Source organism: Priapulus caudatus, unplaced genomic scaffold (genome assembly GCF_000485595.1).
Source record: "Priapulus caudatus unplaced genomic scaffold, Priapulus_caudatus-5.0.1 Scaffold810, whole genome shotgun sequence".
NCBI classification, from domain to species: Eukaryota; Metazoa; Priapulida; class Priapulimorpha; order Priapulimorphida; family Priapulidae; genus Priapulus; species Priapulus caudatus.
In genome coordinates, this window is record NW_014577871.1 from 1 (window position 1) to 11,208 (window position 11,208).

An 11,208-nucleotide genomic window follows, 5' to 3' on the forward strand; every position below is an offset into this window, starting at 1 on the left:
AACATAATTTTTAGTGGTATAATAGTAGTATTTTTGCCCGATAGGTGGCGCTTTTTAGCATGGCTATGTTGGCAGTTAAACATTTGTGCATCAATCTTTGAAAGTCTGTGCATCAGTGGGTGATACACAGAAATCTGTGCATCACTTCGTGATATAAGGTGCCTAAAGTGGATTTGCACCGGCCTAATCATGGGTGATACTCCATTACTATAGTATTAGGAGTGATTAGGAGGATTAATGGTTAGGGTTAGGATTATCAATCATTAATCATTAAAGGGACAGTAGCCTCTAGGATTTAACTGCATACAACTGTACTTACTGTATAACAAATCGTCTATACCCACACGTATTTGTTACCAGATACCTAATTTAATTGTTATAATTAATTACACATCAACGCTACGAAATTTGAACGGCGCCATGACACCCGCGACCGTGCTGCCACCCCGAAAAAGTTATTTATACCTAAATGCTATTTAACAGAACGATATTCATTTTAGGGCAAATTTATCCATATTATAACTGAAACTATATGTCGTTTATAAGATATTACAATCCTTTTGCTTTTAAATGAATAAATAAGAAACACCCTCGGTCTGTAGCCCTTGGCTAAAAAGTGGTTTTGCGCAACTTATCAGATCGTGCACTTTGAGTGGCGCCACCATCGCTGTAATCAAACTGTAGTCGTTAGTTTTAAAACATTAAAAAAAAAATTCCTAATTGTGATTGAACCATGAGACTTTTTATGTAGCGTAATTATAACCTAAATTAGCTGAAAATAACCCTAGAACCTAGAGTAAACTCTCCCTTTAATGATATCAAACTAAGTTTGGAACACTCCTAATGCAGTATTAAATGGAGCTCAGCGTTAGCCGGCCTAATGCAGATACAATAATGTAACCCAAACACGGGACCCTATCTAGCCACAAGTTCCTTTCTCGCTTAACACTACGTTGGTGAGAGGATCACAAGCCGACGCAATAGAATATTGTTCGGCATGACGTGCGCTGCTATTAAACGTAAAATTATCTAACTTTACCCCTCCTTCGAGTTGCTGTGCATGAGAATTTGTGGCTTGGCAACGCCACACGATGGTAAATACAGGGATGAGATTGGATAATTTAATTTTCAGCTGAAATTTTAATTAGCAAACAGAGGAGCGAGCAATGCGAGGACCGTAGGTCATCGCCATGGTAGGGGGGTCCGGGGGCATGCTCCCCCGGAATTTATTTCAAAGAATGGTGCAATTTGGTGCATTCTAAGCTATTCTGAACAAATTATAGGAGACTCTTGAATCACCTTTTCAAGTTGTCAAAAGGAACAACGAACTATAATAGGAAATCAGGGGGCTGAAAATAGGGCAAGTTTTTTTATTAAATGTCTAGACATAATAATATGTTTCTGTTTCCACCCGCCGCTTGCATTGTTTTACTCAGACATAAGCTGCCTTGCTGCGACCAGATTTGAATGAAAAAAAACACAATGCGAATGGAACAATCAGTGCATAGTCATGCACACAACATGCACACAGCAACATGTAAACCCGGCCCCCAGGCCAGGCATGGGCGTTCTGTGATCAGCTACCTCAAATGTCTGCCCATCTACTGCAGCCTGTGAACGAGGATTTTCTTTTCTGGTACGCAAAAACAGATACACTGTATACTTCGCTGTCAGCCTACTGTCTACACTCTACAGTCTACAGTCAGGTGCTGTTGAGGGTATATAATTTAAATTGTTACATTGTTACCCCCCTCCCAATTTTCTCAACGAATTTAGACGTTTCACAAAATCGACCCCTGGGACTGTCAAATCCGCGGATTTCCGCGGATCCGCGGAAGAATCTCATCCCTGTAAATAAAGTGAAAACCATGTCGTGCAAAAGTATGATTTATGTCAAAACGAAGGAAGCTATGCGGTTTGTAATACTACCGGAAGATAGAATAAGGACCAGTGAACAAAAGCAGCTCATGTTTGTATACATTTGTATTGTTATTCACATCGAATTCGTATGACAAAAATGTAGTGAAATCAGTACCAAATACGAGTCAAACTCCTTTGTCTCATTAACTCCTGATAATATGCATACAGTAACAGAAGCTATGTAAAATAACATGTATTTGTTCTACATGTATAAAGATAATTATATTGGAGTTTACACACATTCTATAGTGAGCAAATTTTGCTTAAATTTTATTTTATTTCAAACTTGGACAAATACAGTACGTACGGTTCCACTTGCTATAAAACAGAACGGAGACACAGCGAGCGGTTTATGTACAATTAACTTTTGGCAAAACTCAATGCGTAACTATGAACTGGCTTATTGATTTTAATTCAGTGTAATTGTTGACGAGTGGCAGTGTTTATAAATCTTCTCAGAGATAAAATGTTGCTTGCATAAACAAACATCCCCTACAAATTACGCGTGTCATTCTGAATTGAATAATGTTAATTGGACCAAAGAATTTTGTACGAATTACATAATACAAATTATACAACGGAAATTAAAGGGAATAAAGAGAAATATTAAGACCAGATGTTTTTGTACGAATTAGGTCATCTACGAATAAAGTGATGACGAATTAAGCGAGGTTGACTGTAATATTAGTTATCATAGTAATTTTAATGCCATCTCAGTGTTTTAAAATGTCCAGAATGCAGGGCCCCTGAAAACCCCTGACCAGGACTCTGCCCTGGACCCGCCGTGGCCTGCGGCCTCGTCACCCTAGCTAATTTCAATTTTAGCTGAAAATTAATCCCTTGCAGGTAACCGACTTTTACGAACATCTCATAAACAGCGATGCGCAAGCTGACTTCAGTTGCTGCAACAAACCACACACAGTAACATCGGATGTGTTGTCACCAACAGCATATATGACAGTGGTGGCTCCTCGTTTTCTAAAAACGAAACGCTCGAGATTGACGAAATGCTGGCCACCATTCCTGATGTGATGGTTCAGCAGTCAGCAGAAGAAGACACTGCGATGGAGCGTGGATGCCTTGATGAAAGCATTCGGGAGATACTCCCTGACCAGTGTCCTCTGTCAGTCGAGGACTTGCTAGCCGAGCTGCTGTCAATAGATTTGGTGACTCCTATTCAGCTGCAGTTGATTGCTATTGGTGACACTCTACTTCATTCTGGGAAAGAGAGGATGCAAAATTTCATTAATCAAAACTGGATTGATATTTGTAATAGCTTCGCGCAGCATTTATTGCAACTCAAGCCAGAAACACCAATCAAATTCAAAGATCTTACCAGCTTCAACACCAGCAGACACATCTTCCTGGGTTCTGACACATACAGGCAAAGCTGTGCATCACTGATGAGATGTACCCTGAGACAGCTAGATGCCAGCCAAATGCTGTTCAGCTGCACAGCCACCGACATCATTGGTCGCACAGTCTTGGAAACAGCATCTTCTCATGCCCTGAAAAAGCAGCAAGCTCAACTTGACATTCTTCCACTGGATGAACTACAGCTAAGCGCAGAGAGAATTGGAAAGATACGGCATGTGGCTGGTCGATGTGTAGCCAACCTTACATCTAAACATCGCAACAGTTGGCGAGACCTCATGTATGCTGAAGGGTCACAGCCAGCAAGACTGGAAGAGACTGCTCAGAAGCAGAATATACGGCAGTCACTGTACAACATAAGTGACAATGCCTTCCAGTTTTTCTTGCTACTAGAGAAACACCGTGCACATTTTGAAACCAAAGGCCGGTTTGATCTCGAGCAACATGATGTCATTTCTGTTGTTGAAGCTCAACTTCTTGAAACAGCTGAGTTGAAGGAGACATGGAGGGCATTATTTCTTTACACGGATCTTACAGAAAGTGCCAGGCTTGATACTCTTTTTCGGAAGATCGTCCAATCATTTGTCCTGGTTGCAAGCAACTACTTCAGAAAAGAACTCATCAGGTCCTACGGTAAAAAGAAAATGCAGTCCCACAGGCGGCAAATTCAAGTGGAACACCAGAAAGAGAAACACCTAATTGCTAAACTGTCTTCGGCCACAATTGCAGCAGGCACATTAGAAAGGAAACAACTGACGCATCTTCAACTCCAGAGCATTTTAAGATCCAACCCCAACTTCTTCTCTGCTCGCACATATTCAAAGGAAGAGCTAAAAACATTTTTCAAGGCCTACACTCTACCATGGCAAACACAGAGATCGAAAACACAACTTGCGGAGGACCTCAGCGCAAAAATACTTGCAGTAGACAGCATGTCAGAACCAAATACATTTGGAGCATCTTCACCCGTTAGCTCGACTGCAGTTGTCCTGCCAGCAATTTGTCGTGAGCCACAGCCTGGTCCCTCGGGTATTCAACACCCTATAATCATGCCAACAATAGAACCTCAACCATCTACAACAAAAAGGCCAGCTGCTGGAAAAGGGAAAGGGAAAGGAAAGCGCTCCAGGCCAGAACGAAAGATCGTACAAGAACCGGCTTACATCTGCCCAACATGCAGCAAGGATGTGGGGGACTCCCCCTGTGTTGGTTGTGACGTATGTGGAGGTTGGCTACACAGAGCATGTGCTGGCTTACTCGATGATGAAAATTGGTCTGAAGTTTCTGCAAGTGACGAGCCATGGACATGCCCAAAATGCTTTAAAATGCAACAGTAAACAATAGATCAATTGTTGTGTAACCATAACCCTAACAAGTATTCGTACCTGGAGAATAATACTTGTGTTCAGCTACGCATCACTCTTCTATTTCTTCGGATTGATGGGTTTCTGCACTCGAAATGAGAAGGGCTCTGCTGCTACTCCAGTGTTGCAATGACTGTTGTTTACAGTGTCTGCGGTTAATATGATGGTGTTCATACCATACATGAACTGCTTGTAGTTGGGGTTGTCATTGGCCCCATGCAAAATGGCTCTCTGCTGGCAGAAGATGTTTTCGACTGAGTCGCTGTTGATTTGAGCAGCATTTATGCTTGTGCCCGGATGGGTTTTCTGTTTCTGGCGAACAAGACTTCCAAAGCCCAGAATGGCCGACTTCATGTAGAAGCGTGTCTCCTGTGACATCAACTTTCTTCGCTTCACGATGGCAGTGTCCTGTAGATCGCTCATCACGGCATCCTCCCATGATGTGAACCATTGCAGTGCTCTCGCATTGCAATGGAGCCGATAGTCTTCTACTGATGTTATAGGACGCGTGTCGACGAAGTTTGCAATCAGAACACTGGTTGCTTCCAGCAGCTGTATCGCACCGTTGAGCGAATCTCCATTTCGACCTACAGCTTTCTGGTAAGCCTAGTGAAAAGTCATGATTTCATTACGACACCACATGCACATGTACATGTACGGGGCATGAAATTCCGATTTTTTCTGTACCGGCCCATAGCGGTTTTTTTCATTTTTTTTTTACCAGCAATCACTATAATTTACTAGCCATCACAAATTTGGTTTTTTATCAAAAATAAAGATAAGACTCTCTGACTTTTGTTTGTCCGAAAAATGTTGTAGTATGCGGCATAATGTAATAGCTGTTGAACAGACTATAAGTATAATGCAAATCGTGAATGATGTTCACTATATTACAAAAATCTAAGCGTAAAAGATAAATATGTTTTTACTTTGAACAGATGAAGCATTTCCTTGCCGAGGACATCTTCTGCCAGTTTATTTCTCATCTTCTGACCATTGTTTGGCCAGATGTGCTCATCCGTCAGGACATGGTGTATCCTTGAGACCTCGCTCGGGTTCGCTGCCCGGTCCCACTGATAGGCTTTCACCCACATTTCCCAGGTAATAAAGCCTGCCTGATGCGACAGCAGTCTGGTGCTATTTATTCCAAATCCACTTTTGATAATATTATTTCTAATTTTCTTGAAGAGGTGCTAAAGTGTAAAAACATACAATATTTTAAGGATATTAAATTCTGAGCCTAGAAAATAACATCTTGTGTAACATGATGGACTGATTTCTCTGTGGGAAAGGTTTTATCTGAAATGATCTGCGATATGGATATGTATGTTTTAGTACTATACCTTCGGATCCATCATCATGACGAGTGGCAGATGTGGCAAGCAGGCATTGTGTGTGGCGAAGGAAGCTGACACTGCCGCAGAATTGGAGCCATTGAAATGCATTTTTAGAAAGGACCTGTTATGGACAGCACCACCGAAGCAAGCGTAGTTTACCTGCAAAGGTTAAATTTGTTTATAATTTCTAGAGGTTAGGGTTCACATTGTAAGCTTTCACTCACTGATTAGCTGTCTTTATATGGAAGTTAGTATAGAAGTTCATTCCTGGCAAGTGTGGTATCCTTATACCTTGTACAGCATTGAGCACTACGTCCATACATTTAAAACCTATTATGCGTTCCCCTTTTCCCCATACTGTAATCTACTGCTGTAAAAAATGTGTTTGCTAGCTAAAACAGTCTTTCTATGTAGCATTTTGCTTATATCATGCAAAATATTTACTCACACTGAACCCCCATTCAATCAGTCCACGCACAGCTTTCCAGAAAAGGACGTATATCTCTGGTGCTGTTGTTTCTGCCGTCGGCACATGCATAAACGGGAAGCGAAAGCCACTGTCCCCTTGGTACATGAACAGCAAGACATGTGTGGCGAGTTGCGCTGATGCCTTACCTGGAGAATAGTAAATTGTGGCAAAAAAACATGTTTTTAAATTGAGAGTAATGAGGCTAAATGTGTCACAAAATTTATATTGATTTAGATTAACAAGCATACAAAGACCTAAATATTTAACATGTTCTTACCTTCTTTCAGTACTCGCATAGCAGAGCATTCAGCTCCCATGTCGACCAGCCCGACGATCTTCACTTTGCCTTCAGAGTATATGATCTGAAGGTCGGACTGAATCGACATCTCGTCGAAAACTATGCCTCCAGTCATGCCATGTGGTGGCACTTGCTTGGACTTTGCTTCCTCGTGCATCCAGCGGAGCATATCTTTGTTGAGTCCAGCCTTCTGGTGAACTGAGTTTTTATAATAACGAAGTAGGCGTCCACTTGGCAGTGTAACTAACATGCCAAGTGACGACAGCTTCTTGTAGGTGCGAGGATTGCTGGCCCACAGCGTCAGACATGCCTTCACAACCCTATGTGTTAGATGGTGACAAAATGTATCTTTGAAGTGTATTCTGATAACAGGAACATTACGATTTTGTGCAATGGATTACATGAGCACTATAACACACTTCAGTATGACTATAACCATATGCCTGTGAAGTTTTTTCAACAACAAGACAGTATGGATAATATTGTGATATGTGTGACAGCCACAATATGTGCTACTTACTCAGGATTCCACCTTCTGCCTCTGGGGGCTCTACCAAGGTTCTGCTCTTGGTTAAGCAGTTGATCCCGCAGCAAACTCTGGCTGTTTATCTGTGGCAGATATTTCGCCACTATGGCTGCAACATCTGCGTCGTCTTCATCTATGAGGCTCCACTCAGCATCTGTGGGTGCAATACTGGGTGGAGCCTTGTCTATGAGGCTCCACTCAGCATCTGTGGGTGCAATACTGGGTGGAGCCTTGTCTATGAGGCTCCACTCAGCATCTGTGGGTGCAATACTGGCATCATGTGAAGTTGCCTTCAGGGTTGCAGACTTCCGGGCATAACGCAGATGTTCATTGCATACCCGGCAGCCTGTGCCTTTTGAACGTGCCGGTTTTAGCCAAGAGCAAGCACGAGCACGCTGGCGAATCTCTTCTGGTTCTCCTTCGGCTGTCTGGAAACGCTCAACTGTGTGAGAGAAATATGGTATGTTTGCTGCTATTTTGTTTTATGCTAATTACAGTATGGCCCCGTTATAACGTTATCGTTGAGGTCCGTTAAATGTTATCACGAAGAAAGCGGGGTCGCAAAAAATCGGTGTATAAACTGATCCAATGTTGACCTAACATCCCAAACCACCCATAATTTCACCCTAGGCCATAATAAAAATATTGTTTGTTTGCCCTTACCCGACCGACCCGCCAAAAAGGTGCAGACTCAAAAAGTTTTATTGATCTTTCCCTTTCTTTCTTTTTTTACAAATTGTATCACTGTACATTATATAAATCTGTAAGCAATACATTATATGTACCAAGCAAAACAAACATTCAACATAAAAGGTAACTCCACACAAGGACACCCGAGCATCTAGACACCATGCTGATTTTGTTAAAAGACCCCCCTCGAAAAAAAAGCCTACATACCTACCCAAACTTTTCAGCCTGGGTCGGGTGAGGGCAAATAAATTCTTTTAATTGTGGCCCTAGTTGACCGGTTTTTTAACGTTTACCTTCTATTGATAGCGATAGTCACTTAGTCACCTAAGGCCGCCTTAACTCACCAAAATATTTTTCAGTTTCGGAACGAGCAAAAAAAGGTCGAATGACTCATCGCTCTGTATCCTAATTTTTCGTTAAATCAGGGCACGTAAAATCTGCATTTCACTGCACCTCGAATGCTAGTCCAGTAAAATTATTTTTCAAAATAATGATCTTGACAAGTAAAATCCATAAAATAAATTAAGACAAAACAAGGTATGAGCACCTGGCTGCACTTGGCCTGTAGTTGACTCTCCCAATGGCCATCCTTTGCACATTTCTGCATTATCGACTATGCGGAGTAGGTTGTCTACATCTCGAACACGAAACATGCCATCCCCAGGTGACAGCAGGCTTTTTTGGTCACTGGTCAGCACACAGACCACTCCAAAACTTAAATTCCAGTGACCATTTCCATACACTTCTAATTCTTTAACAACCCTCTGCTGGTTGATAATACCATTACCAACATAAGACATAGTTTTGATACTGCTGTCATTTTTCGCGACTACAAGCCACCCAGGTTTCATTCGCAATACAATGTCATGCAGGCTAATCGTGTCTTGCTGGTGCCGGTATGAGATGCCACGATATATTCTTACATGATTTTTATCCTTTCTTTTTGTAGAAAAAGTAATGGCAGGAAATATTAATTTGAGTTGTTTTCCAAAAAGGCCCTTTGATACGGTTGCGTTAGACTCAGAGCAAGACTTCAGAAAGCTCGTGTAAACATCTTGTGCAATTAGAAAACCTTGTTCATCAACGACCAGCTCGCTTTCAACCCTTATGGAATAAAAAGAAAACTATGTAAGTCAAATGAATAAGACTATTAAGAGCAGTCAACCTCGCTTAATTCGTATCAGATGGGACCACGTCATTTTCTACGAATTACGTAATCAAGGAATTAGACTTAATTCGTATTTTCCACGAATTCTATTTAATCCGTAGAAACCACGAAATATCAAATAGATAGATAATTCGTGTAAACAACGATTTATGAATGAAAGTTTAACATTGTAATAAAAAAGGTCTATATGTAAGTCGCCCAAATAACGACTTATGCGCGTATATTGTCATTTGGACGATTTACAAAGCCGGTATTTGCGACGACTTGGAGTGTCAAGCTGATATTTCGCTAGACTTTATGTCAACATTAACTACTTTTGTGACGTGACGCGACAGTTTCCAAGCGAGCTGAAGAAAACAATGCGTCCAAGCGAACAATACGAATGGAAAAATCGGTGCACACAGCAACAACTCAGGTAAACTCAGTTGCCCGATCTACCGTCGGTTCAGTTAAAATGTTGCTTGCATAAAGAAACATCCCCTACGAATTACGCGTGTCATTTTGAATTGAATAATGTTAAGGATACTCTCAAGGTTTTAGGAAAATTTTTACCGATTTTTCATTTTCAACTTTATTCGATGGCTAACACTATGTGCCACCTGTGTACATGCTCATTTCTCCATATAACGGTACATGTGAACTGCCAGAGCGTTTTGCTTGCCCGCGTACATGTGTAGCTTGAGCCGCGGCTGACGTCAGAAAAACGCTGATTTCTCCGTTCCAATTTCTGACTTAGTAGACTATATGTATAAATGGATATTTCTCTGTGATTACAACTCGGAATAATTTAATTTTACACTCGTTTTAATGGTAACATATTGCTGTAAAAAAGGGGTGTTGCTATCCCCCGGGCGTGGAGGGAGGTCACGTGACAACGTTGACGATGACGTTCAAAACGTTAACCCTAACGGTAACTCTAACCACAAGAGATCCAACACCTAACCTACCACTAAATATATATATCTCGCAGCGCTATATATAGGCATTGTGATCCACAAAAATTAATCTATGGTGTGGGGACAGATCTCATGATGCAAAAACCCTAACCCTAACCCTAACCCTAATCCTACCACTAGTGCTGCCACGTTGCGGTCACCTCCCTCCACGCCCGGGGGATAGCATTACCCGTAAAAAAGTGCATCAGGGATTGTTATTAAGTGACGTATTTTATGAGTTACTAGCTGGGCTACCCGGCGATGCCCGGGATTTTTTGGGGGTTACTGCTTTTCTGCTATTTCATGCGTTTTGTGCTATTGCTTGCGTTTCGGCATTTCACGCGATTGCCTGCTTTTGAGCCTGACTATAGTTGAGTACTATAGGATTGCTGTTCCAGACCTGCCAACCTGTGATTCATGAAAATAGTAAGGCTTTTCTTTTTTTGCAGCAGGCGGCCATTTTGTTTGTATGTTATGCACGCAATGAATGATGGGACTAACTCTAGATCACGCGAGAACAACATGAATGCGTGATCCAATATGGCTGCGCCCACAATCGCCAGATATTTCTCGGCTCACAATGTAAAAAACATTAATTTTCACAAGTCGTAAAAAATCGTAAGTTTTTCAGTTTGATCGTACATTCGTAGAAACATCATGGAATTCGTAAGGAATACGAAAAAATCGTAAGGGTTGGCAGGTCTGCTGTTCTAGGATTCGTCTTGACTTTTCTGCTGCAGTGTATAGTCGAGCGCTAGGATTGCTGTTATTGTTAACTTTTCTGCTGCGCTGGAATATTTTTGGGTGAAATCTGTTGTTTGTTTTTTTGCCCTTATTTTGGCGTTTTTGTGCAAATTGTTTTTGGCCTAAAATGGTCGTCGCGTGATGCTGATTGAGAATATACCTCACGGGTGACCTTTTACTGGTCTCAAGAAGACAGACAGACAGACAGATAGATCCGGCGATTTATTGTAGGAGATAAATACGAAAAACTCGAAAATACGAAGTGCCTGAGTGCCTGCGAAAAAAATAAGCAGCAAGTTGAGCATTTATACCTTTCAGCAGTAGTCGTGTACGACGCTTTTGTCTCTCCTTCGAAGCTAAATTTGTTTTAATAGAACTAACAA

General features: G+C 41.5%; 1 protein-coding gene across 2 annotated transcripts; it reads right to left on the bottom strand.

Moving 5' to 3' along the window:
- Positions 1-3,345: 3,345 nt before the first annotated feature.
- LOC106813695 lies at positions 3,346-9,728 on the bottom strand. 2 transcript variants are annotated; one of them, XM_014817902.1, is made up of 8 exons: positions 8,526-9,728; positions 7,283-7,730; positions 6,742-7,082; positions 6,444-6,610; positions 6,002-6,154; positions 5,588-5,851; positions 4,680-5,264; positions 3,346-3,428 (listed from the first exon to the last, which is right to left on the bottom strand). In XM_014817902.1, the coding sequence occupies exons 1-7, from the start codon at positions 8,827-8,829 to the stop codon at positions 4,719-4,721; spliced, it is 2,223 nt and encodes a 740-aa protein (XP_014673388.1). In that variant the 5' UTR covers positions 8,830-9,728; the 3' UTR covers positions 3,346-3,428; positions 4,680-4,718. The 2 variants fall into 2 exon arrangements, with proteins under 2 accessions (XP_014673388.1, XP_014673389.1); XM_014817903.1 differs by lacking the exon at positions 3,346-3,428 and having other exon boundaries at positions 4,694-5,264; positions 7,283-7,493; positions 7,545-7,730.
- Positions 9,729-11,208: the final 1,480 nt, after the last annotated feature.